Below are 27723 nucleotides of genomic sequence, written 5' to 3'. Positions count from 1 at the left end.
ACCTAGGTAAGTACCCTTTTGAAAAATGGCTTCTTAACTCTGTTTCTGTTTTGTTCTAGGAAACCGTATCATCATGGGTAAAAATCACGTGTTTCGTTTCAACCACCCGGAGCAAGCACGGGCAGAGCGAGAGAAGACTCCTTCTGCGGAGACCCCCTCTGAGCCTGTGGACTGGACGTTTGCCCAGAGAGAACTTCTGGAAAAACAAGGGATTGATATGAAGCAGGAGATGGAGAAAAGGTGATGCACAAATATGACGTGGCCCACGTGACCATCACTTCTTTTAAACCTACAGTATGTAGCACGCTTGAAACAGTCCAGTGATTTCACAATTTGTTTTTTCCTCTCTTGCTTTTCTTCTCCTTGTAGGCTGCAGGAGATGGAGATCCTGTACAAAAAGGAGAAAGAAGAAGCAGATCTTCTTTTGGAGCAGCAGAGACTGGTAGGAGGCCATCCTCAATCCTCTGTTAGGAAACGGGCGGCTTGCTCTGGTCCCTCCCATTCCACAGATGAGCACTCGCCCAAATGGCTTGTCCAGCTCTCACTGACACCATCTGCTATTCTCTCATTTCCTTAATGGAGAATGAACTTACATCTCCTCGTAGCCTTAGCCTGAGAAAGTGTCTATAAAGGTACGATGTTGTGCCTTTTATGTCTTAAAGTCAAATCGTTAGTTCTATCAAAACCAAGTGCTTTTTGAAGAACTATGGGAGCTTTTCTGGTAGCCTTTGCCTCCTGATAGTGGTTTTTGAGTATGCATCAGTGGTGGATCTTTTAATAATAATTATATTGAATATGGTGGGTGTTTGCCTTGGTTTTGTTTCTGATCACCTGATAGTACTAATTCTCTGCTCTTGGGCTGACTTGGGGATCGTTCTTATGCTGGGCAGACTTTTTTTTTTTTTCTTTTTCTTTTTTTAGTTAAACTGTGTCTAAAAGTGTTGCTGCACAGTTGCATGTGTTAATCCTTTTCTGTTCCCCTGCATGGAGTCTGAATTCTCAATAAGGGTCTCCGTGGCATGTGGGATGACAGTGGAAGCGGGGGCTCACAACCAACTCAAATAGTAGAAGGAAGCCTGGTTCCTCCAGGTTGAGAAAGGGTTCGGGTGAGCAGTCGAAAAGTTGGTTTAAGGTTGCAGCTTATACTGCTAATAATGGCTTTAGCATTTTATGATGTGAATTGATTCTCCAAGTTTGATAGAAACTGAATCGCATGGATAAATAAGTTGATCTAGTAGTTAGATTTTTGTTTTTAAGGTCATCCAGCTTTGGTTAACAAAGCTGTGGTCATAAGCTTCTTGGCATTCATTTGATATGTAAGGAAAAGGTATAATAAACCTTTGGGTACAGTGGATACAGTGTAGAATTTTTAAGATTCATGGACTTCTTTTAAAATAAGGGGAGATTAGGGAGAAAGCTGAGATACTGGTTTCTTCCCTTAGCGTAAAACACAGCATCTAAAATGCTGGTGTAAACTGCAGCCTTAATGGTGATGCTCTGCTTTGGAGAAGAGAGGCTGGTCGTTGTTGCTGACTGGGCCAGAAAAGCCAAGGGCTTGAGCTAAAGCGGCCTTTCCCAGGGCAACTCATTTCTTAGGCCTGGCAGTGGGTTAAATCAGTTAGTTTGTTATCTTGGAAACTGTAGTGAAGTCCAAGAAAGAATGGATTGTAGGAATAAATCACATGTTTGGGGCAAGATAATAGCAGTGTTTGAGTCCCTTCACGAAGCCTAGTCAACATTTAGTTTTTAATGAAAATGGAAGGAATTTGGCTACCGTATGATTAGGGGTTTGAAAGGTTTGTGACACATGAGGAGCCTTTTATCTTCATAATGTATGATTTAGTAACATGCCTCTGATGGTCTGTTACAGATCACATGAGGACAGGTATCATTAAGCTATGTATGTTATTAACAGTAGTGCCTTGTATTTCTATAGTGCTTTGTAATTTACAGAGAGTTTTAACATCCATCAGGGTTTTTTTGTTTGTTTGTTTGTTTGTTTGTTTTTTTGATTTCTGGAATAGCCCTCCCTGGTAGGCGTGTGTGTAAATAAAGTGAGTAATATTACTTCCCATTTATAGTTGAGTAAACCAAGGCTAAAAAAAGTCTGTCTTGCCCATTCTTAAACACCTGTTAAGTCACGGGTCTGACGCTTCACCTTGGGTCTTCTGAATTGCTTCCGTGTTCTGTTCTGTTTAGAAAGAGCAGTGCCTCTTCCCCAGCTGGGAGTCTTGTTGAAATGCAGATGCTGATTCAATAGGTCTGGGGTGGGACCTGAGGTTCTTCATTTCTAACAAGCTCCCAGGTGATGCCAGTGCTGCTGGGCCGGAGACCAGCCTTTGAGTAAAGCAGGTGAGAGAGATGATGATGGCTGGCGTTCTCCATAACCAAGAGCTGATAGTCCTTCTTTGCTCTGAAATAAAGATGCTGACCACTAAGTAAAGAGAAAGTAAATGTGTCTAAGACCTATTTCGTTTCCAGGGGACATACTTAGTCTGCAAGTAGTCAGGTCCTGGTTGTCATCTGTTCTGTGTATCTCAGAGCAGGTTCGGATCTCAAGAGCAGCTACTCAGAGCAGGGAGGCTGCTTTCCTCCCTTAAGTCCAGCTGTCTGTTCCACTCATGTTTCTTGTCCTCAAGAGGAACTGATTTCTAATGCCTTAGCCTAAAGAATATCTAGCAGTAACAATACTGAATGGAAAGTGTATTTTTATGACCCCATATTGGTCAACAAACAGATATATTTTGAATGCACCCTATGAATAAACATTGAGAGGATATAAAGGAATTCTTATGCAGTAAAATTGTATTTAATATTGTAATGTAATCATTTTGAATAATGACAGCCTTAAAAAATGGAGTTCAGGCTCATAAGTATCGTATTACTATAGTTCCCCAAATGCGTCACATTGTCACATTGCTGAACATTCTCTTATAGTTAGTGCTCTGTTGCATACCTGGTCCTTTTTGTGCTTGCTTTTTTACACATGTGCTTTAGGTATCTTCTCTCTTCAATTTGCATAGGCTTCTTGCAGAGTCTCTCACAGAGGCCTTTGCATTTGGGATTTAATGAAGGCAGAAGCAGCATTTAGTGACGTGAATTTGCCAGACCCGAGTAGTTTTTCCAACCCTGCAATAAGTCAATCTCAATATCTTTAAATCTTTTTTGACATGAGATAGGGTTTGTACCTTGGCACATAAACTTTGCATACAGAATATTTAGTGTCATGGTCAGTATATGATAGGGGGGCTTTAAGAACATATCCTACAAAGTCAATACGACAGTATTTTAAGAAGAAGGAAAATTATGGCCACTTAGTTTAATTTGAGTTGTTTTGGATTTATGTAGACTTTCTTGTTTATTTGTTTTATTTATGATTTTTTATAATATGAATATATTTTATTTTTATTAGAGTTAACAGACCTAATCGTTGTCTCTCAAGCATGATATGAACGCAGATTAGAATATTTGTTATTTCATAGATAGGTAGTATTCATTTTATCCTTAAGCAATCTTAAAAGGAAAAGAGAAGAAGCCAGGGTGGGGGTGGAGTGATAGTTGTCAATTATGTGGGAACAATCAGAGTTGATGTTCTGTAAAATATAGTTTATACATATTGATAAGAAAACCTTTTTAAGAGTCAGACATACTTTATTCTCTAATGTTTGTTAATGTCCTCTTTTATCACTTAAGATTAGCCATTCTGAGGTTTACACTAAAAATGAAAAAAATAGCATAGAGTCTACAAATTTAGCTCTATCTGCTTTTTTTTTTCTTTTTTAGTGTTTTCAATGTTTATTCATTTTTGAGAGACAGAGAGAGCACATGGGGGGAGGTGCAGAGAGAGAGGGAAAGACGGAGACACAGAATCCGAAGCAGGCTCTAGGCTCTGAGCTGTCAACACAGAGCCCGACATGGGCTCACGAACTGTGAGATCATGACCTGAGCTGAAGTCGGACGCTTAACCGACTGAGCCACCCGGGCGCCCCTGTGTTTTCTCTTGTTAAATTTTCAACCAGGTAGGATTTATAGATGGGTTTAGCACCCGTTTATTGACCAACAGAAATAATAGATCAACAGCTCCAAGTTCAGGGGCCAAATTATTATCATTATTGTTGAAAGTTATTTTTTAGAAATAACTGTGCATGTAAAGTAACTGCATAGAAGTCTTTGGCCTAGAAAGCAAGATACTATTTGCTAGAGATAATTGTGGTAATCACAGCCAAGTAAAGGAGAATGCTGAGATTCTTTTTTTTTAACTAGACCATCCTGAACTACTGTTCTAAGTGAAAAGTTTCTTTTCCAAGGAATAGAAAGAATTCCCGAATAGAAAGTCTTCCATAATCCTATCCATTGTAGGGAATTCTAAATCCAACATTGCTTTCACTTGGATCCGTGTTATCAGGATGTGCTCTTGTTAGTTAAGAACAGTTGGTTAGTATCCAGATAGCCCTTGAAGACTAGTTAGTTGTTTTAGGCCCAAGTCCAAACAGCAGCCCGACTACCCAACTCAAGTTTTTGAAGAGGTAAAGTGCAAGCTAAGTATGAAAGAGTTAGAGACAGCATTTTAAAGTGGATCCATTTTTACATGAGCAGAATATAATCTTTCTGTTTCATGTCTTGATAGGAAGAGTTGTCATTTAAAGTGATATTCCTCAAATAGCTAGAAATGCCATGGGTTTTCCTAAGGAGAAAACATCTTTAGGTTGTAGTAAAATATTACTTGGGGAATTTTAAATGATGTGTAATGAAAAGTATATTTGCCTAGCTTAATTTATATTCTGGAAATTTATTTCTTAAAAATTTGGAGGTGAAGTGTTTGTTGGTTTAAGTGTGTGAAAACAAAAAAAGCAGACCCACCATAAGGATCCTTTTCTTCTGCTTCCTGTTCTCTGGGTAACGAGTGTCAATTGCACAGACGTAGTGCATCAGTTTGTCATGACAAGAAAATAGCGACTCCAGGACGTACTTGTGGAAGGACTCCTATCAAAACCCTCTTGTCCTCTAGAAAAACAGTTTGGTTGATAAGAAGCTCACATGGTCTGCCAGTAGGGATTCATTTTTAACATCATCCCTGTTTGACTGCTTCTTTTTCTACCTTCTCATCTTCTAACTTTTTTCTAGGGCTGCTCTTTTTAGTAAAGCTAAACAAAACGTGGCATCCTACAGCCTTACTAACCTTTGTTAATCCGCCTGCTCGTCACATCTTGTATGGCATCTGTGCTCACTCGTGGGGGAGAGAGTTTCTGGAAGAAGCAACAGCAATAACCAAGGCAAATGTGGGGAAGTGGCTGCATGGGCGTTAGCATGTATGGGGCATAGGTTTTACTTCATTTTCTCAAGATGGTGGAGATGTCATTTCACAGCATTTTGTTAAATAAAAATTTCACATGACCTTAGAGGGAAAGGTCACTGTGTCAGTCCTCCTAAGAAATTGGATTGCAGATTTCATCACTTAAGCTAGAAAGTGGGAATTTGCATTAGTGTTACTAAACAAGCAAATCTTTATATTAATGATCTTTATATACATATGTCTTAATAAACGTACACACCATTTAGGGGTTTTTTTGTGTTTTTTTGTTTTTGTTTTTTTAGTTTTACTTATTTATTTTTGGTTTTGGTTTTAAATTTGGTTAAGGCTTTTTGGCTTGTTTTTTCTTCAATTTGATTTTCCTTTTTTACATTTTAATTTTGGTTATTTTGGGGCCATTTTTTGATTTTGTTTTTCCAAAGGACGCGGATTCTGATAGCGGGGACGATTCTGACAAGAGGTCCTGCGAAGAGAGCTGGAAACTGATTACTTCTCTGAGAGAAAAGCTACCTCCCAGCAAGCTGCAAACCATTGTTAAAAAATGTGGCCTCCCTAGCAGTGGGAAGAAACGAGAGCCAATTAAAATGTATCAGATCCCCCAGAGAAGGCGCCTGAGTAAAGATTCCAAGTGGGTCACCATCTCAGATCTTAAGATTCAGGCTGTAAAAGAGATATGCTATGAGGTTGCGCTCAACGATTTTAGGCACAGTCGGCAGGAGATTGAAGCCTTGGCCATTGTGAAGATGAAAGAGCTTTGTGCCATGTATGGGAAGAAGGATCCCAACGAGCGGGACTCCTGGAGGGCAGTGGCCAGGGATGTCTGGGACACTGTTGGTGTAGGGGATGAGAAGATCGAAGACATGATGGCCAGTGGTAAAGGTGGAACTGATGTAGATGACCTCAAGGTTCATATTGACAAACTGGAAGATATTTTGCAGGAAGTGAAAAAGCAAAACAACATGAAAGATGAGGAAATAAAAGTCTTAAGAAACAAAATGCTCAAAATGGAGAAAGTCTTGCCACTGATTGGATCTCAGGAACAGAAAAGCCAAGGAAACCACAGAGCAAAGGAACCCGTCGGCGCTGGTGTCAGTAGCAAGTCTGAGAATGATGGAAGCAGAGGGGACAGTGGAGAACTTGAGAAAGAGGAGCGTGTCTCCCAGCTGATGAACGGGGATCCGGCTTTTAGACGTGGACGTCTGCGCTGGATGAGGCAAGAACAAATCCGCTTTAAGAATCTGCAACAGCAGGAGATAGCAAAGCAGCTCCGTAGGCAGAACGTACCTCATAGGTTCATCCCTCCTGAGAACCGGAAGCCCCGGTTCCCCTTTAAGAGCAACCCTAAGCACAGAAACTCTTGGAGCCCTGGGACCCATATCATCATAACAGAAGATGAGGTAATAGAGCTGAGAATCCCAAAAGATGAAGACGGAAGGAGAGGAAATAAAGAGGAGAGCCAAGAAAAGGGGAGTAGAGCAGCTCCTAAGGATCCCCAGTTACCATGGGGCTCTCAGGGCATGCGAAGTCAAGATCACATCCAAGTCAGCAAGCAGCATATTAATGCCCAACAACAGCCACCTCAGTTACGCTGGAGAAGCAACTCCCTCAATAACGGCCAACCGAAAAGTACACGCTGCCAGGCATCTGCCTCCTCAGAATCGTTGAATTCCCACAGTGGTCACCCCACTGCCGATCTGCAGACTTTCCAGGCAAAGCGCCATATTCATCAGCACCGTCAGTCTTACTGTAATTATAACACTGGAGGTCAGTTAGAGGGCAGTGCAGCCAGTTCCGTTCAGAAGCAGACTGACAAACCCAACCACTGTAACCAGTTTGTGACACCTCCGAGGATGAGGCGCCAGTTTTCGGCACCCAATCTCAAAGCTGGTCGAGAAACCACAGTGTAAATTACTGGACAAACTTGAAATCTTGGTGGAGGAAACAGGCAATGTTGTTAGCTCACGATTTGAGTTGGTTCTAGCCTTGGCCTTGAGTTCCTGCTATTTACATGATGGTTTTAATGTTGCGTCCCTACAAATCTTAACTGATTTTAATATTGTTAAAACTTAAAACACTGGTAAACGTTTCGGCACCTCCCTTTTGTTTGCATGCCACATAAATGGGCAGTTTCTGGAATTTTGGACAAAACACTGAGACCTCCCTTATTTTTCCGAGACTTTCCTCCTTTCTTGGTGCCTAGATAATACACTTACTTACCCAGGCTGGTCTGGTTTTGGTGTAAGTTTGTTATGTTTGTATAATGCCTACAAACTGATCTGATATCCAGAAAGACCTGCCTCTCTGGGTTAATGCAGACATTCTAAAGGGGAACTTAACATACAGAATTCAATGTCTTTTATTTCCCCGTAGATGTTAGTTGTTAGTTTAATAACATGCTGGACACAGCTTTGGGTTTCCCATCCACGTCTGTTCCTGTCTTTAAATACAATTGGAATTTCATAAGCCAAAACTAAATGTCTTCGGACATGTTTTATAGTACACAGCTTTGCATCCTTCTGCAGAACTTCCCCCATCTTCTTCTTCTTCTACCGTATTTTACACAGAATTGCTTCAGTAGGTTTGTTTCGCTTTGGTTGTTTTTTCTTTTCTTTTCTTTTCTTTTCTTTTCTTTTCTTTTCTTTTCTTTTCTTTTTTTTTTTGAAGTATCTCAGTATGTGTATGAAATTTATCGTAATACTGAAATCTTTAAATTGGCACCGTTTCTGGATTTGTTTGTAGTTTGCTTTTTGAAGTTTAACACATCATTTCTTACACACACGCACCCACACCCACCCACACACACACACCCACACACACACACACACATTCACACTCTGAACTGTTCACCAAAATCAGGCCAACAAAATATTTGTATGCGCTTTGAGCAGTATGTATAAGTTCACAGGGAGGTTATTTGGTGGAGAGAGGGAAGAAGTTGGACATGGGGAGAAGGCCACACAACATGTGACTCTGTGCCACTTATTTTCAGTAGATGATGATGTCATGAAATAAGTTAACTTTGGTTGGATGAGAATAAAGGAGATGATGTGTAATAAACTATTCTTTGCTTAACAGTAGTAATGCTCACAGATGCTCAAGCAAGGGAAGAGAAGTCCTCATGAACATTTATTGTATCAATACCTCATTTTACTGTGTTGTGGTCTCAGTTTGCCTCACTGGAGAATCCACTAAAAACGATGGATTTTAATGGGAAGAAAAGAATAGTTTTCTACATCCTTCCTCATCTCTTGAACTTATCGGCAACTTTTTTAAAGGCGGTGCAAAGAGCCAGAGATGTCTGTGATAACTGCCTGACTTCGCGCTGATGACTTCTAAGTCACGGGGGTCACCTGCCCAACACTCGTCTTCCAGATGGTGTGGAATTGCAGCCGACATAGCGATTAGCATTCATGGAAGCCTTTGAGATTGTGATTAGATGGTTTTCTTTTCCTTTGCGTGTGGGCACAATGCCTTATTAGAACACATTATTTTTAACCATAGTATTTTATTTTATTTTATTTTTTTGCTTCTAAGAAAATGCTTTCTTAATGCACAGAAAGTTGCTTCTGATTAATGTTGGGGACGTTTTTGCTTTCGTAGCTAGAACAGTTCTAGTCTTCAACTGAGGTTTGATGGCATATTAGACAGATTCGGGTGAATGATGTTTGTAACGGGTGGACTCCTTTGAGATGCCAATGTCCTGTACCACGTGGCTTGAATGAACTCAGTAGGCTACTTCAGATCAGTCACTTCAGCGCATCTTGTGTAAGCCCTGCTTGTTCTTCTTCATTATTCTTAGATACATTCTTAGATATATTAATTATTCCTTTCCCTTCTTGCAAAAAATTCATTTTCTACTACAGGTTTCTCCCGCTATCCGAAAGTAGAGTGTTTCTGTGAAACTTTTCCTAAGCTGAAACGGTGTAAAGTGAAGAAGCCATTACCATTGATTTATATGGGAAAAATTCTGAGGGTTCCCAGGCTCAAAAAAACAACCTCTCTCAGGCTTTTCTGATACGTACGACACATCTTGCTAACAGATGCACGGGATAGATCAAGATACAGCACAGGTGCTCACAGACACCGTTCAGAGTCTGGCAGCTTGACACCAAGCTTCTGTGTGTGTTTCCCCAGGAAGGAGCTCGGCGGGGCCGCTAGCTGCTTGGGATGTGGGCGCCACCTCTGATGGCTGGCTGCAAAACAAACGCACTGAACGCGGGTTTTCATAAAAGCGAAAATCCTCTTTGGATTTCTTTCAGTTAGCAAAAACAGGTATTAACATAGGTCTTCATAAAAGCAAGTGGCATAACACAGACTTTCGAAGTGCGGGGGAAACCTGTGTTAATACCAGTAATAACTGACCGAGCTTTCATCCCTGTAGCAAAAGTGGGCTCTCGTTTCCCTAACTCGAAATAGGATAGGATAGGCCCATATATTTTTTCACTTTTATGGTGGCCTTTTAATCTCGTTATGAGCAGTTGCCTCCCTTTCCCACTAAGTAACGGGGGTGACTTTCTACTGGTGATCAGGTGACACTATAGAATGAGAAGTAATACGGCATTTTCATTCACAAATGTGGGTTGTGGTAAGCACTGTACCCACACCAATATTCCAAAGAATTAGGTTTGTGTTTGTGCTTCATCTACTGACCTAGAGGCCCTTGTATTGCTAAAATGTTTAGATACCTAAAGGAGCCCTTGATTTCAGATGACCAGAAAGAAATGAACCGAGGTTTGACTGATTGCCACACATGTCCCCTCGTGCGTTTCAGAGCAGATGTTTGTCTTAGAAAACAACTTTGGGTGAATAAAGCTATTTCCTTGACTTTTTAACTAAATAAGCTATTGGTATCATGCTTTTGTGAGCAATTGGCATAGCCCGTATTGTTTTGTTTTTAAATTTGACAGTATCTCTGCCTAAGCTTAAATAGTACGTGAGCAAAGAGAAATGGTCATCATTAAACCATTACTGTATTACTGAAGTATTCATAGCTATTTTCATAGAAAAATGGGCGGAACTGCGCTACTGAAATTACATAATGGTCTGACAACTATGGGAATGTAAAGGAGTGCTAATTAATTAGTATAATTTTACACACCACAATGATATTCCCTGGAGAGTTAAAGACAGTCTGTTCATCTAATAAGTCTAAACCAAAGGGCTTTTCCTCTATTTTTGCCTCTTAATTCTTTCTAGCACTTCAAATTGTTTCTCCACTCACTGGAGACGCAGTGATTGGGGATCGTTTTTTCCATCGAAGTGACTTGAAGTGACCTCTCGTGCTTTAGGTGCAGGTTGATGCTGAAAAGAAACACAACACAGCAGAGTCTGCCACACTGATGTCTGCCTTAAAGGCTCTCAGACTGCAGGAAGTTACATAGATTTCCTGTGGTCAGCTGCTGTAACCCCGTGCCTGACTGGTCCTTAATAGGCTTGCCTTAATGATTTGCGCACAGGACTGGGAGGAGGGGAGGACGCTGCGTCCTTGTGTGCCGTAGTGAAGATGCCTTCTTAGGTGCAGCGCAGAGCCAGCATCTGTCCTGTACTGGTAGAGCCAGAGTCTGCGTTACGAGCAGTTTTCATACTTGTCCAGTTTATGTCATCTTTCCAAGGTTTCAAAATCTGCTCTAGGATACTTAGTTTGAACCACTCTAGGTTGTGAAATGTGTTGGTTTCCTGCCATCGTTACTGTAAAAAGAAGTTGTGAATCTTCTTGTTAATGAACTATGGATTTCTCCCCCAATTTCTAAAATAAAATGCTTGAAGGTTGTCTGTGAGTGTAAGACCTACCTTTTCAGAAAGGGAGAGTTTAGTTTGTAATGTTAAAAAAATAAAGTCCTCGTTCAATAAAAGCTGAAACCATCTTTTAAGAGTGTGATTCCTCTCTGATGTGGGAAGAAAGAAAAGTGAAACAGGGTGGTGCTAATTAAGTCTGGTCTTGACTTTTATTTATTCCAATTTCATACGAAGATGGTGGCAAACCACATCTTTTTAAAATCTATTTCTGTACAAGCTTGATTCATCTAAAGCTTTTGCTTCTGTGGCCCTTTCCTGTTTATCTGAATTCTATCTTTCATGGGATCTTTAACCCCTATTCTATGCCATATTTTATTTAAATAAAAACTTGTGTAGTGTAAGTCGAGTTTAACTGTAACAGTGGTTTCAATCTTTTTGTCATATAAGCTGAAAGTTTTAAAAATGAAATAGTTCCTTTCACATGGGTAGACACTAAATTTCTGAAAAGCTTTCAATAGCTCTGTTTGGCTTTTCTTTTTCCCCTTAATCGCTGCTCTTCTCCACCCAGAGTATTTAGTGGTGTGCTAGAAGGGACACAGGACGAAGCGGAACAGTTTTCTGGAGTGGGCCGTCAGTCTTAATGATCCTGTGGACGTGATACTGTTTTTTTATATTGAAGAACAGCACAATCGTGTATTATTCTGGAGTAGAATACAAAACCCACACGAGGCTCTTTCTCCCCCGTAAGTTTTTAATATGAAGTTTGGAACTTGAGAAAAATACTATACTTGGATTGGTCTGCTTCTGGCCTCATACTCTGCCCCTTAAAGTACTTTGTATTTCTCTGCTCTTGGACAAACTGGTGGAAAAGTGGCCAAGACCTGATCATTTCTAGGGCGACACACCCGATCCCAGTGCGGTATGATGTGCTTAGTGGTAGTCGTGTGCGCAAGGGTAGAGTGGGGAAAGGTGTTTGAAGGAGGCGGCCCTGAGTCCAGAGCAGCATCCCAAAGTACAACTGGGAATTTCTCCCAAGTGAACAATGGCAGGGTGAGCGAGGAAGCCTGTCAGGTCCAGGGGAACTGCGAGCAGCTTGAGGCGGTCAGAAGAGCAGCTGTGTGTCAGGGAGGGGTAAGAGAGGAAGGGGGTTGGGGAGGGGGAAGGGCCAGGTCGTGGCATGCTCAGAGGTGGGCATTTTATCTTGAGTGTGATAGAAAGCTGCCAAATGATTTTATACAGGGAGACTGCGTGATTAGATCCACCTTTTAGAAATGACTCAAGTTTGTGTTGGAAGGAGGCAAATTCAGAGCCCAGTGCTCCAGTTCGGAAGTTGCTGCATGGACTAAATGAGAAACGAAGCTTTCCAAACAAAGGCAGGGACGGTGGAGAGAGGGAAAGACTCTGATAGACTACTGGAGGTAGAATCAGCAAACAGATCAGTCTGTGGATGGGATAAACCTGCGTATACAACCTGAAAGGTGATGAATGCTCTCACTTGGATCGTGGTTGGAAAGTAAACGAGACCAAGAGGATACTGGGGGACTGGGAGAAAATAGGAGCCACTCAGGCCTAAGAGTAGGTGTCATGGGATCCCTGGAGGGGGAGGTCTGGGGCTGCGTCCTCATGGTGCTGCAGGTGGTGAGCAAATTTAGGGGTTGACACAGGATGTGGATCTCTCCCTTCCGGCTACTGCTTGCTAATTATAATCTGCTATCAGAAGAGGAAGGTAATATTAGCAAAAGGAGCCGAGTCTGTAGTGTCAAAGACAGACCTAACCAGAACCCCCGGAATGGTGACCTTGTTTGCACCCTAAGTGCTACCTCCTCAGAGATGCTCCAGTGTGACACCGTCCTCTCTTCCTAGAAGTGCTGCAGCGGCCTCCTAACTTGTCTCTGCTTCCGTCCTGGAGTCCCTAAGCCACCGTCCACACAGCAACCAGCATCATCTTGTAGAAACAAACATCAGATCGTATCAGTAGTCTCTGGTGGCTTCCCCTTGTGCTTTAAAATCTGAACTTCTTACCATAGCCCACAAAGCTTTCCATGTTCTGGCCGCTTGCCTGCCTCTCTGACTTCATCTTGTAACATTCCCACACCGCAAGCACTTTGGACTGTTTGTCCCCTGAACGTGCCGAGTTTGTTCCCCCCTTGGGTTCTTGCACTTCTTCAAGACTGAAATCCTTCCTCAACATGTTTAGCTCCTCTTCCAGATCTGCGCTCACATGTCCTTTCCCTGCCCCAGACCCTCCTCCCCACCCCAGGCCGGCTGTCACAGTTTTGATAATGATGACCTATAGTCCTTTGTGCCTGTTTGGTTCTCGCGTGGGAGTATAAACTCACCTGGAATAAGTTCCTTATCTGTCTTGTGGGCTCCACCTTTCATCTGTACACCTCGTCCAGAAGAGCCGTTCGGAAATGAGAGTGTGCATCAGAACTCCCTGGGGGCTTGGAAGAGCACAGATTCCTGGGCCCCACCTCCAGAGTTTCCGATTCAGGAGGTCTGGGGTGGGACCTGATAATCTGCATTTCTGATAAGTTCCCAGGCGGTGGTGATGCTGACGAGGCTGGACCAGCAGCCACGTCTGAGAACCACTGATCTAGAACAGGGGTTGGCAGACTTACTGTGTAAAGGACCAGATAGTGAATATTTTAGGCTTTGTGGGCCCAACGGTCTCTGTTGCAACCACTCATCTCTACTGTTGTAGGTGAATAGCAGCAAAGGAATGGACATGGCTATGTTCCAGTAAAACTCTATGTACAAAACATAGACAGTGGACCGGATTTGTCCCCTAGGCTGTAGTTTGCCAACCCTGATCTAGAAGATGGTCGTCTTGGGGGAACTTCCACTGGAAGCTTAGTGTGTGAGTCCATAACTGATCTAGAAGACAGGTATGTGCCAGATGCTGGTGATCCCACGGTCAATGACAGATTCCCCGCTCTCAGGAAGTTCACAGTTGTGGATGAGACAGCCGTTAGATGAACAGTCACACCAGTAGTTATACGGCACTCTCGTCACAAATGCTAGGAGGGAAAAATGTAAGATGCTCTGGAAGTTTACCACCACGAGACTCTGGGAAGGAGAGGCAGCCTTTCCTTTGCTCTCATCTGATGACCTCTGTGTTGCTACCCTGAGAAAAAGAAGCGATCTTAAGAAAACCTGCTTTTCTACCCACTTCTGGTTCTGCATGCATCCCTCGTGCATCCTTCCCTCCTGTTGGTGGATGAACTGGCCTGGCTCCTCCCCGAGCCCCGCCCATTTTCCCTGCACTCCATCTTCCGTCACCTTCTCAAGAACTCCCTGTACATTCAGCCCTTCTCTTGTACATCTTCATTCGAGCATGGCTTCATTTCACCGCTTTCAAAACACTCCATGTTGCCCGAGAGCCTCCACTCCATTTCTCTGCTGCCTGTTGTAGAAATGTGCCTGCAAAGAGTGCTCTGTAATGTCCCACTCATCCCCCCCCCCCGTTATTTCCTTTTATTGTTTCTTCTCCCCATTCTTGCTTGAACTCGCTCTGTAGTCAGACTCTTGTCCCATGTCACCACACTGAAGCCACTCGTCTCAGGGCCACCAAAGATCTCCACAGTGGTGGTGATAAATCCAGTGGTGTTCTCTCAGTCCTCTGCCCTGACCTGAAGATGCCACTCACAGCTATGACCTGACGACCTCATAGCTGACTGGCATCTGACGGTTAACCTATCTAAACCGGAGCAATCAGCTCAGGCCAAATCCCGAGCGCCGTCGTCAGTTTCTCCTTTTGTTCTCACACCCCGTGACCACATCATCAGTAGGTCATACTTCCTCTACCCGTGAAGCATACCCCAGCCCCGTTCTCTGATGACCACCTTTACTGCTGACCCCCTGGACCCCCTACCACCACCTCCCTCAACGTTGCCGGGACAGCGTCATGACTGCCGTCCCCAGGCTGTTCTCCACAGAGAGTGACATTAAAACGTACGCTAGACCCCTGTTACTTCCCAGCTTCCAAACTGCCCAGTGGCTTCCCTCAGAATGAAATCCACAGTCCTTACCATGTCCTGTAAGGCCGTCCGTCACCCAGTCCCTGTCTGCCTCCTTCACAACTGCTGTCTCACTCCTCCACTCCACCCACCCGGGTTTCCTTGTTTCTCCTTAAAACAAGAAAAGGTCCTCCTTTCCATCTAGGACCATCGTACTTGCCGTTAGTTCTACTTTGATTGGGATCCCCCCCCCCACCACCACTCCCCTCAGAGATCTCAGCCTGCCTGCTTACATCTCTGACTAAAGGTGGTCCCTACAGAGAGACGTCCCCTGACCACCTAACCTAAAAGTCTTCCTCCTGCCCTTCTCTCCTCCCTATTACCTACCTGCCAGCCTCTGTTTTCCTTCATAGTACTTCTCTCCACCAAAACCAGGGTGTATCTTGTGTCTGTTTACTATTGATTGTCTGTCTCTCCCTCACCAGGGAGACTTTTGTCTCATTGACCACTATATTCCTAGCACCTGCATGTAGCAGGAGAGGGTAGTGGCGAAAGGACCGTGCCCTGGAGTCCCGTTGCTTGAGTTCAAATCCCATATCCGTGCTTGCCGACTCCGATCTGTATAAAATTACTTAACTTTTTTATGCCTTTTTCTTCTTTAACATGAGGGTGACAGTAGTACCATCCTCAGGGTTATTAGGAAGATTCAGATAATTTATGCAAAAACATTAAGAACAGTTGCTGGCACAAAGTAAGCTTAAAAAGAAGGACGGGCAGGAGGGAGAGAACATTCTCGTAGAGGGAATAGCCAGTGTGTAGTGCCTTGGATACATTTACATACACTGGGTATATTTAACCAGTTAGGAACTCTTACAAACACAAAAGGCTACTGCTAAAAGATATTATTTGGTGGGCTTTCCATAATTATCCTAGTTTTCACCCTGAAGTCAACAGAACAATAGCATCCCAATCTCTCTCTCCATTTGTTGGAGGAAAATCCAATACGTAGAGTTTTTCTGATGACTTGCAAAGCGTCCTTGTTGGAAGCTCATATACAGCCTGGTTTGGGGAAGAGGAGGGCCAGTTCAGGAAATAGCATCGATACTTGGCCTATCTGCTGCTGATAGAGATTTTCCCGAGTCAAAATGCAATCAGAGTTCTAGGCCCATAGTGTTACAGGAGACCTTTTTATGTCCGCTTTACTGCCACTAGAGCCTTCGGGGAAGGTCTCCCTCGTACCTTAACTGTCAGACTCTAAGGATTTTGTTTTTATCGGCAGTTTGGCCAGCTTGTAAACTGATTTTTGAAGGAAATCTCAAAAGCAAGCCAGTCACTAACAGCCAGAATTGTGTGATTCCACAAGAAGGAGCTATCTACATGGGATACTTGAAGTAGTTAAAATCGTAGAAAGTGGAATGGTCGCTGCCAGGGGAGGGGGACAGGGAGAGTGGGGAGTTAGTGTTTAGTGGGTGTGGAGTTTCAGTTGTGCGAGGTGGAGGGAGTTCTGGAGACGGATGGTGGTGGTAACACAACAGTGTGAACGTACTCCCTCCACAACACTGAACTGTTTGCGTAAAAATGGTTCAGACGGCAAATTTTATGTTCTGTGCATTTTACTATACTAAAAAGTTGCAGGGGGGAATGAAAAACAAGAAAAAAAGTCCACAAGATAAAATAGTAACATGTTTTCCACCTGAGGATTTTTAGGTAAACTGGCCATCTTCCTCTTTTCACTGAAAGGGTCTTCACAGAACAGAGAGGTTTTCTAAGGGGGAAGAAAGTAGCCTTTTATTTTGAAATATTTCAAACATACCAAAAGGAAAGCTAGTGCAATGAATCTTCGTATACCCGTATTTGTGTATTCTCTTTTCTGAATCATTTGAAAGTAAGTTGCAGGCACCATGGAGTTTACCCCCCAGATACTGCCATGTGTACCTCCTAAAATCAAGGACATTCTCTTAACACCATTAACCTAGCCAAGAAAGTTAATACTGATTCACTACTGTGTAGTAGACTGCCCGGTTTCAGGTTTTCCTAATTGTCTAAAAAAATATGAGTGTTGGAAGTATGTGTGTGTTTTAATCCCAGATCCAAGCGAAGCTCGTATATTAACTTTGGTTATGATATTTCTCTTCTCTTTCTTTACATTGGTATTTTTCAGTAGTCTCGGCTACGTGTGGCGTTGTCTGATTCTTTCCTCAAGATTAGATTTAAGTTAAGCATTTTTGGTAAGAATGCTGTCAAGGTGACACTGTGTACTTCCCTCACATCGTATCGTAGACAAAATGTCAAATTGTTCTATTATCAGTAACGTTAAAGTTTAATCAATTTAATGTGACATTTCCCAGCTCTTTCTCTTCCTTATTAACACATATGTATCTAGGGTAGTCCTTGGGATTCTGTGACGATTCTGTTCTCCATCCACCTTTCACTCCATTGTGTTAGCATTTCTTAATGATTCTTGCCTTGACTCAGTTACTACATCTGAGGTTGCGATGTGGTGATTTTCTAATTGTCGATCCCTTTGCATTTATTTATTAACTGGCTTTTTTCCCCCAAAAAGGGAGCTCCTTTCCCCCCTCCCCCTTTCAGTATCACTGTGGACTCATGGATGTCTTTTATATTCAGTGTGCTATATTGTGTTTCTGTTACTATTATTTACTTGCCAGTGGGATTCTGTGTCCTTTAGAAATGGCCCCATCGGTCTTTGAGTACTTCCATCCTTTCTCGCACAAGACACTCTGGGCTCACCTGCACTTTCCTTCAAACCTGGAGTCTGTTGTTTTCCCAAGGAGCCCTGGTTCCTTTTAGCGGGGACTGGTATTTAGAACCAAGATCTGCGTACTAGATATACTTAGAAAATAAATTTTTTAAAGCATTACCTGTCATTTTGATTGTGTGTGTTATCAATTAAGAGGACTTTCACATTTGGTTTTAAATGGTTCATCATTTGGTCCTCCCTTCAGTCCTGCGTGGGAGGCAGATCATTTTAAAAATGACAAAATGAGGTGTAAAGAGGATTTAGCTTGCCCAGAATTTTAAGACTAGTAAGAACAGGTGCCAGGAGCCACACTTTTACCTGCAAGCTTAATTTTTTTTTGCCACAGTCTATAGTCTGCTAAAAAGTGTGCTTTGATATCTGTGATGCTGTGTCCCTGGCTCCTGCTCACTGCCAGCTCCGCTAAAGAGACAACGCTTCCTTTGTGACTCTAAGTGATAAATGATGAGCCTTGAGAATATTTACATCCTCCTTAGCATCGCCATTGGAAGCTCCTTTTGTAATAGACTTTGCTAGGAGGCTTTCAGTGGTCCTTCATACTGAATAGAATATTTGACTTGTGACTTGGAGAGCTCTGTTTGACAACAGTACACGGTCATACCTAAACCCTCTGTCTTATGACAGCCTGTAATTGGGTCACTCCAAGAAAGCAGGAAATCCAAGTAGTAGATCTTAAAATGCTATGCTTATGCTACGATATGGTATTTTATTATGTGAAGATCTCTGCTTTTTCAAACAACACAAGCTTTTTAAATTTGGTTTTTGGTTGTTTTGGGTTGTTTTTTTTTAGTTTATTTTTTGAGAGAGAGAGAACAGGGGAGGGGCAGAGAGAGAGAGAGAGTGAGAGAGAATCCCAAGCAAGCTCCACACTGTCAGCACAGAGCCCAGTGGGGCCTGAACCCACGAACCACGAGACCATGACCTGAGCCGAAATCAAGAATTGGACACTTAACCAACTGAGCCACCCAGGTGCCCCTGGAACGCAAACTTTTTAAAGTTAACGCTCCAAGGAACCTTTTTAGACACTTTTTCCTTAATCTCTCCCCACCATGAAATTTTAATCTCAGATACCTAAGTACATCTGTTTACATGCCTTGTATACATTTGTGCTTTATATATAAAAAGTAAGATTTTTTTTTGTATCCTTCAGAAGCCATTCTTTGCCCTCTTCAGGGTGATACCGCCCTCACCGAGAACGCGTGGAGTAGATGGAGAAGTGAAGGATAAATCTGATGTGTATTACAATGATACGTTTTGTATCATAATAGTATATTTTAGAATATCTTTCTTGAATAAATACAATCTATAGATTATTTTGGTTCTAATAGCACTGTGATCTTTTGGTTACCTGAAGGCCACATCGTACAGCTGCAAAGACAATAATATTTCATCCACAGAGAGCTTCAGAGTCCATAGTTCCCATCCAAACAGCTAGATAATCAGAATTGTTGGTGATCCTGGTGAATTTTCCAGTATTGTTTTTCCCTGGGATTCCTTGATATGTGAAGGTACTACTTAAGTACTACTGTTGAATAAATTTAAGGGGCACCTGCGTTTCTCCCCCTCGAAATCCCCCCCATCTGGACCTGAGCCCCGCATAAAGAACTCTTGTGTCTGAGGGATAGAGAGAGACCGCCATTAGCTTTCCTCAGCACTTACCGTTTACACACCATCTTGTGTGCTTTGTGGGTTTTTCCCATGTATTTCTCTGTCTGTCTTTTTATTGTCGCTTCCTGCCTCTGTCTTCTTTTACCTTCTGCTCTCTCTGCTTTCACCAACACTGCGCTCATCTCTCCTGCCCTCCCTCCACTTCCCCCCTCTCCTACATGTCCTCTCCTCTGTTTTCATCCAGGACTATGAGAGTAAGTTGCAGGCCTTGCAGAAGCAAGTTGAGACCCGCTCCCTCGCTGCCGAGACGACGGAAGAAGAGGAAGAGGAGGAAGAAGGTGAAATCTAGAGATGGAAACTTCCTACTGTAGATCTTTTGGATCTGTACTATCAGATTAACCCTTTTTTGGGGTCAAAGCTGGATTTGATCATAGGTGACCCTACCATTTATTGATATTTTGCCGAGCCGGTTTAAAGGTGATTCAGGAGACTCTCCATTCTACAGACTGTGCTCTCTGACGTGGGAGCGGGGCTGGCAGTGTTCCCGGGGCACAAGATTTCTCAGCTTGGTCTTCACAAAAATCTCTTGGGCAGTTTACATGTATGTTTCGTATTACTGTATATATGAAGTTCATGTATATGTTGCAGATAAATTAACTTTGAAGGAACTCTATGTACTAAATTCATTTTTTATTTTTTTTTAATTTTTTTTTTTTCAACGTTTTTTATTTATTTTTGGGACAGAGAGAGACAGAGCATGAACGGGGGAGGGGCAGAGAGAGAGGGAGACACAGAATCGGAAACAGGCTCCAGGCTCCGAGCCATCCGCCCAGAGCCTGACGCGGGGCTCGAACTCGCGGACCGCGAGATCGTGACCTGGCTGAAGTCGGACGCTTAACCGACTGCGCCACCCAGGCGCCCCCTAAATTCATTTTTTAATAGTGAAGTAAAATTTTGACCTTTTTGCTTCCTGTACTAGCAAGAAAAATAGATACACATGAAGTTGCACGATATACTGGAGGACTTTTCTTTACTATAAGCCCTATAATAGATACGTGTATTTTTTTAAAGGAAGTGTATTTCTTTTCTTTTTTTAAATTTTTTTTATTTTTTGTTTTTTATTTTTTTGAAGTATATTTCTTTAATGCATTGCTTTATTTACTTTTTTGATGTTTGTTTATTTATTTTAAAAGAGTGCGGGCCTGAGCAGGGGAGGGGCAGAGAGAGACAATCCCAAGCAGGCTCCATGCTCAGCACAGAGCCCGACGCGGGGCTCAATCTCACGGATTGTGAGATCATGACCTGAGCCGAAATCAAAAGAGTAGACGCTTAGCTGACTGGGCCACCCAGGCGCCCCCGTACTGTTTTAAATAGCAGGATTTTTTTTTAAGTTTTCTGAAATGTATATGCTACCTTCACAATATCAGCAGAATTTAGTAAGCGTTACCGACAAGAAGAAGACAAAAGCAAGTGAATGGAGAAAAACCGTACAATACTTTAACTTGATAAGAGAGATGAGGTAGAGGAGAGATGTAATTGCTACATAGTTAGGAGATCACCATTAATCACGCTTCGTTTGCCCTTTCAGTCCCTTGGACACAACATGAATTTGAGCTGGCCCAGTGGGCCTTCCGGAAATGGAAGTCTCACCAGTTTACTTCATTAAGGGACTTACTCTGGGGCAATGCTGTTTACCTGAAGGAGGCCAACGCCATCAGTGTGGAACTGAAGAAGAAGGTACGGAGGGCGGGAGAACGTGGGTCGTCCGGAGACACAGCTGAGTCCGAGGGGGTTCGTGGCTCCCAGTCTTGAGCTGACCTTTCCCTTGGGTGAACTCAGCTGCTTTTTGCTATGAAACAGGTTTATATGTGCCTTTCTTTTACATATGTGCCTGGAACGTAGTAGACACTAATTAAATATTTATTACATGACATTTTTAAAAGAACATGTTTTCTAGCTTGTTTACAGAGGAGACTATATTCCGACAAGAGCTAGGGAAACATGTTAGTAGGAGAAGGCTACTCTTGCGCTTCTGAAATTCTCAATTTGCTTTTAGTTCTCTGCCATTACATTTACAGCTGCAAGTCCTAAGTGCCCCTCCTCCTCTAGGGTGTGAGAGGCAGCTTTGTGCAGTGGACAAGCGCTCTGCCCTCGGCCGGCTGGATTCCAATTCCAGCTCTCCTGGTTGCGTTGACTCTGACGGCCCTGTGCCTCCATTTCCTCATCCATAAAATGGGCTTGGCAGCAGCCCCTGCCGTCTAGGGTTTTGTGAGGGATGAAACAGTAAGGACATGTAAAGAGCTGGAATAGCTCTTGGACGTGGTAAAAGACGATAAATGTTCCCGATCTTCCTCATTACCGAACCGTCACACCGCATCTCCGATTCACGTGCTGAATCCCACTGTATGTGCCACCGCCGAACGGCCTGGGGGCCGCAGGGTGATGGGGGGTGGGCAGTGTCACATGGCAGGAGAGAGCACAGACTGCCCGGCTTTGGGGAGATTCAGTCTCTTCCCCGAGGGCTATCGTCTAGTTCTGTAAAATAGGGATAAGATGTCTTCTTCATTCACAATCTCAGCAACCCATTTCGTTTTGTAAGTATTTATCTCCTCTCTTCAAGTAGACAAAATGAAGGCACAGACTGTGTCTTAGGTGTCATTAATATTTGTAGGCGAAAACGCGGGGCAGTAGCGAGAAATAAATGACATGGTGCTTGAAAAGCACTTACCATACAGTGAACACTTTTAAGAGTAGCGCTTGTGACCCTGGAATTTCGAACGGAAAGCCAGCTGTGACGCTTCCACCCCCTCTCTGTGAGGCGCTCGAGACAGACTCGCAGGTCCCCCCCCTTTGTTCTCTTGTGTACGTCCTCAAGAGTCTTCACTCAGTCAACAAAGGTACGTGCACTGAGGTTTTAGTTTGTGTGAACGCACTGGGCCAGGGCAGGAAAACAGAGTCTGGAAATAGCTTCATTTGACATTAGGATGGTTCTCTACGACTAATGTACAAGCGGCCATATCTTCCCCCGTTGATCGCAGGCTGTTTGTTGAGCACCTACTACTCGTTTGACCTCTTTCCCGGGGGGCGTGATTCTGTCGCCTCGTTTCTGAAGCTGACTTGCTGAAAACACGGAGGCCATTTGCATGGTTTATTCCGTTCACGTAGGTGCAGTTCCAGTTCGTTCTGCTGACCGACACCTTGTACTCCCCTCTGCCTCCGGAGTTACTTCCCACTGAGGTGGAAAAAACTCACGACGACAGGCCTTTCCCGCGGACGGTGGTGGCGGTAGAAGTGCAGGATCTGAAGAATGGAGCGACACATTATTGGTCTTTGGAGAAACTCAAGTATGGAAACATTCCTCGTGAAGGAAGTGTTGTTTTATTTAGGGAATAATAGTGACTGGCTCAGATGGGCTCCCTCAGACTCTCCGTTCTGTGAGGAGGTCACTGTTGCATCCTTTTCTGTGGTTCTGGATGGTTTGGAAGTATCTTCTACGCAAGATTTAAAATGTCATCGTGACATTTACTGTCCATCCATTTTCTTCTAAGTGAGTGGATCCCACTCTGACACCTTTGTCATTTGTAGATATGACCTAAATTGTCCCTCCATAGACCCTCTTACGTTTTTTCTTTTTTTTTTTATTATTGTTTTTTAATGTTTATTTATTCTGAGAGAGAGAGAGAGAGAGAGAGAGAGAGAGAGAGAGAGAGGCAGAGCATGAGTAGGAGAGGGGCAGAGCTAGAGAGGAGCACAGAATCCGAAGCAGGCTCCAGGCTTTGAGCTGTCAGCACAAGAGTCTGACATGGGGCTCGAACTCACAAGCCGTGAGATCATGACCTGAGCCGAAGTCATGACCTGAGCTCAGCCGACTGAGCCACCCAGGTGCCCTTCTTACGTTTTCAATGCTCCAGTCTCATACCTATTTCTATCTTGGATGTAATAACTAGTCATCTTTTATGTTTTGGAGGATGATGAGTAAAAAACAGGAAAGTTATAATGTAGTTTTCTTTTGCATTTAAGTTGATGACATATTTTCTACTGTTGGGTATATTGGAGGTATCATCTACCATTGAACTGTATTTCTCCTATAATTCAGCAGAGGTTAGGTAGCCATTTTTTTGCTTTTGGTGGCTTGTGTCTAGACTCAGACACTTTGGATACTGAGTGTTTGAGTTTCTGTACTTCTGGCCTTCGTTCTTTTTTAATATCATTAAATGGTGGAAGCAGCTTTTGTTTTGTTTTGTTTTGTTTTTCAACGTTTATTTATTTTTGGGACAGAGAGAGACAGAGCATGAACGGGGGAGGGGCAGAGAGAGAGGGAGACACAGAATCGGAAACAGGCTCCAGGCTCCGAGCCATCAGCCCAGAGCCCGACACGGGGCTCGAACTCACGGACTGCGAGATCGTGACCTGGCTGAAGTCGGACGCTTAACCGACTGCGCCACCCAGGCGCCCCTGTTTTGTTTTGTTTTTAAATCTTGCATGGAAGATGCTTCCAAAGTGAAATTGTAATACAGTCTCATGATATTAACCCGGTGCACTTTATGTTTGTGTGTATGCAGGCAGAGGCTGGATTTGATGCGAGAGATGTATGACAGAGCAGGTGAGGTGGCCTCTGGTGCCCAGGATGAAAGCGAAGCCACCGTGACTGGCAGCGATCCATTTTATGATCGATTCCATTGGTTCAAATTGGTAGGAAGGTACGTGATGATTTCATTGGTGTCTTCTTTTTAAATAGTGAATGGTTTTGTTTCAACCTCAGCAGATATTACAGAAAGTTAAAAGAAAGTGTATAAAAATGCTCCGTGTAAAAAAATTTAAAAATGTTCCACGTATAATCTTAGCCATTCGTACACAACCACTGTATTATTTGGTATATTTCCCTTCATTTTATTCAGCGTGCAGATTTAAGTCTCAACTTTCGGCTAGAGTAATTCACGATCTTCCTTGCCTCTTACAGTTGAACAAGATAGATTTGTTTTTTAAAGTTTATATATTTTTGAGAGGGAGGGAGGAAGGGAGAGAGAGAGAAAACGTGAGTGGGGGGGCAGAGAGAGAGAGAGAGAGAGAGAGAGAGAGAGAGAGAGAAAACATGAGTGGGGGAGGGGCAAGGGTAGAGGGAGAGAGAGAATCCCAAGCAGGCTCCACACTGCCAGCCCAGAGCCCGACATGGGGCTTGAACCCATGCACCAACTGTGAGACCATGACCCGAGACAAAGTCAAGTGTCGGACTCCCAGTGAACCATTCAGGCACCCCTGAACGAGACAGATTTAAAAGAAAACCTGTGTCTGTATCCTGCCCGGTTTAAAATCAGTATGACTTACAGCTTACCAGCTTGCGACTTCTCCATGATCCGATGTGTCCTCGCTTTTTTTTTTTTTTTTAAAGCAGTTTATCTCACGATAGTCTTCGTAAGGGTGAGCCAACCACATACCTTGGTCATCCTCTTGAGCCTCTTTTGTGTGTACATAAATTTCAACATGTAGTGAAAACAAATAATGCCTCCGTGAATCCATACTGAGTCCAAGTTCTTAGATGTTTAGAATTTTAAAAGCAGAGAGATGTTAAGTTTTAGCTTAATGATTTCAGAATTTCAACTGTTTTTTAATTGCAAAAATTTTCTGACAGTTTTAAAGGAACTGGGCATAAAGGAGGAGCAAAGTCATAGTATTTTGTAGAAATGAAGTGTAAATCCTTTCCGTTCTACTCCTCCAATAGTGGAGCGTTTTTCAAGAGTTGAGTTGGCCAAACGCCTCTCACCAAGCAAGGCACGAAACTTGCTTTGCTGTACGCCATTCCGTCCATCTTGTTTTCTGCTCGGAGATGATGTGGGAATCGGGGTAAAGATCTAAACCGTATTTTTGCACCAAATGTTGAGTGGCTCCTTTGAGGCCTGGCCGCCGATCTTTTGTGTGACCTGGAAAGTGGAAACATTTTTACAGCACACTATTCACCTGAGATCTTCTACCCGTGTGTTTCCTTTGCTTTTCTTATTCTAAGGATCAGCCCTTGTTGCCTTTCACCTGAACCAGAGGATTTATGCCGATGTTACCCTTTGCTTTTCCACTCGCTTGTACCGTGTTGGCTCCCCAGTGGGTTCTGTCCTTTTGGCACCTGTAGCTTCCTGTTTAACCAGCTGTTCCTCTCTCCTTGGCTGTGTCCGTCGGCGTCTTCCCTGGTGCCTAGCTCCCCCATTTTCCACGGCTGTGTGAACGAGCGCCTTGCGGACCGCACACCCTCCCCCACTTTTTCCACGGCCGACTCCGACGTCACTGAGCTGGCTGACGAGCAGCAAGACGACATGGAGGATTTTGAGGATGAGGCGCTCGTGGACGACACCGGCTCTGACGCAGGGACGGAGGAGGGATCAGAGCTCTTCAGTGACGGGCATGACCCGTTTTACGACCGATCCCCATGGTTCATTTTAGTGGGAAGGTTGGTGAGGTTATCGTCAGAAGGGCGAAAAGGGACCAGCTCTTGCGTTAACGAGGCTCCTTGTGCAATTTTGGATGGTCTCTCCTCAGCAGATCAGCCTGTGACAAGCCAGTCTGGCGAGAGACGGGCCCTCAGGCAGTGTTTGTGAGGTGCGCAGCCTGCTCGGCATAGCACACGGCAGTGTGTGAGGGCTCTAAGTGGAGGACCCCTGGTCTTCGAGTGCCCAATAATTTCCTTCCGAAGGACGAAACCCCAGAGGAGAAAGGAATGAAAGCTAAGAGTCACAGGTTACAGGGTCGCAGAGTGTTGCTGTGTTCTGATGCTTCCGTTTTGTAGGAAGGGGAGTGAGGAAGCATGTGGGGGTGACTTGAGAGCAGAGCAAGTCCATGGTTAGGCACACCAGCCGGAATCAAGAGGACGAGAGTGGAATCGGGAGGAGTGTTAGTTTCTCTGAGTGCAAACAAGAATCAGGAACACGAAGTTTGCTTTTGTCTGAGATGGATGCCTTTCTTTGGCCAGTTTCACCGAGCCTCTTAGGTGTTTGGCTTCTGCTAAAATTTCACCTACAGGCTTTATGATGAATCTCATGAAGTGATCTGTTGACACCATCGACAATGGATATTTGTTCAGCACTGCATGAAACTGCTTTGTGTTTAGTTTGATTTTCCAAACTGAGGCCTTGTCTCTGACTCCATCTGTCAGTGATGCAGAGCTCTCACGCACACCCTCCTAATACTGGAGTCTTTGTCTGAACCCAGTCTTCATGCTCAAGTAAGTCTCATTACTAATTCCACAGTGCAGCACTCACTGGATTAATACAAAAGTCTGCCTATGTTTTAAAGTATGAAATTTAATTTTAACGCTTCATTAGAGCCACACATTTTGAAAATAAGGAATTATGTCCGTGTTAAATGGGTAAGCGCCAGTTATCTAAAAATTGAAGGGCCGTGAGTGTCCTGACCCAGTGGGGATTTTAGGTTCTGAAACTGAGCTCCTCGTGTGGTGTCGGCATGTCTTTACCTGGCTACATAAACTACTGAAGCAAATGATCGCTGTTTAGGGAAAGAGGGGAAAGAAGAGGTTTCTTGTAGACATGAAAGTCTCAAATATGACCGTGGGTCGTAATTTAATATTAGACAGTCTTGGGGTCTTATGACAGGGGAGGGGCATTTATTCCGTGTTCCCTTGAATAAACATGAAGGGATTATGCAGCCATGACTGTTGTGTTTTATTAGTGTATTGCCAGGAATAGACGCTTAGTATTTTGGAGAAGATGATTTATATTAAATCTGAGAAAAGTAGTTCTACGTACAAATAATGGGACCACGCGCTCTTTGTATTTTATGGCTGTGTGCATTCTAAAAAGGTCGGAAGTTAGAACCAAGTCTCTGTTCAAAAACGGCGTGGTCCCCGTGCCAGTTGCGCAGCTTCTAACGCCACCCGTTTGTGTCGTACTCTGTCAACACAGTGAGGAGTGTGGAGCTTCGCACCACGTGGCACTTTGGGAAGAGCGCTGGCCCCACCTGTCTGAAGTCTGAGTCCTCGCTTAGGCTTAACTTAAAACGAGGCCTCTTGGGTTCTCGAGTGCCCAATGATGAGTTAGGTGGGAAAACGAAGAGCCTTCAAGATCCTTTGTATCTTTGAGATTCTGTCATCCACGCTAGCGAAATGATTATCTTGGTGAAGAGTTCTACTCCAAGGCATTTGTATTTTGAGTCACTTGTATGGAGAACTGAAGTCAGAATCCCACTTAATGTGGACATTCACTGGCTTTTTCTAAAATATGTGCGTTATTTTCTCTACGGTTTTATTCGTTGTGATCATATCTGATACAAGTTAGGTAAAAGCAATCAACTCTGCTCTGATTTTCCGTTAAAGTGTCTGTTTGACACTT

General features: G+C 43.5%; 1 protein-coding gene across 6 annotated transcripts in view; it reads left to right on the top strand.

The window, feature by feature from the left end:
• Positions 1 to 27723, top strand: part of KIF1B (kinesin family member 1B) — a 145592-nt gene that overhangs the window by 77886 nt on the left and 39983 nt on the right. For 4 of the 6 annotated variants that reach the window (XM_047869218.1, XM_047869220.1, XM_047869221.1 and 1 more), the window contains 6 exons: positions 60 to 240; positions 370 to 442; positions 19638 to 19731; positions 20982 to 21130; positions 22559 to 22737; positions 23956 to 24093. In XM_047869218.1, the coding sequence (XP_047725174.1) occupies positions 60 to 240; positions 370 to 442; positions 19638 to 19731; positions 20982 to 21130; positions 22559 to 22737; positions 23956 to 24093 (814 nt within the window). Of the gene's footprint in view, positions 1 to 59; positions 241 to 369; positions 443 to 5733; positions 11162 to 19637; positions 19732 to 20981; positions 21131 to 22558; positions 22738 to 23955; positions 24094 to 25487; positions 25830 to 27723 lie in introns of those variants that run through there. The other 2 variants (XM_047869224.1, XM_047869223.1) reach the window with 2 other exon arrangements.

This window comes from Prionailurus viverrinus, chromosome C1 (assembly GCF_022837055.1).
Source record: "Prionailurus viverrinus isolate Anna chromosome C1, UM_Priviv_1.0, whole genome shotgun sequence".
Taxonomy (NCBI): Eukaryota; Metazoa; Chordata; class Mammalia; order Carnivora; family Felidae; genus Prionailurus; species Prionailurus viverrinus.
Note: the sequence above shows the minus strand (reverse complement) of the source record. Positions and strands in the feature narration are given on the sequence as shown.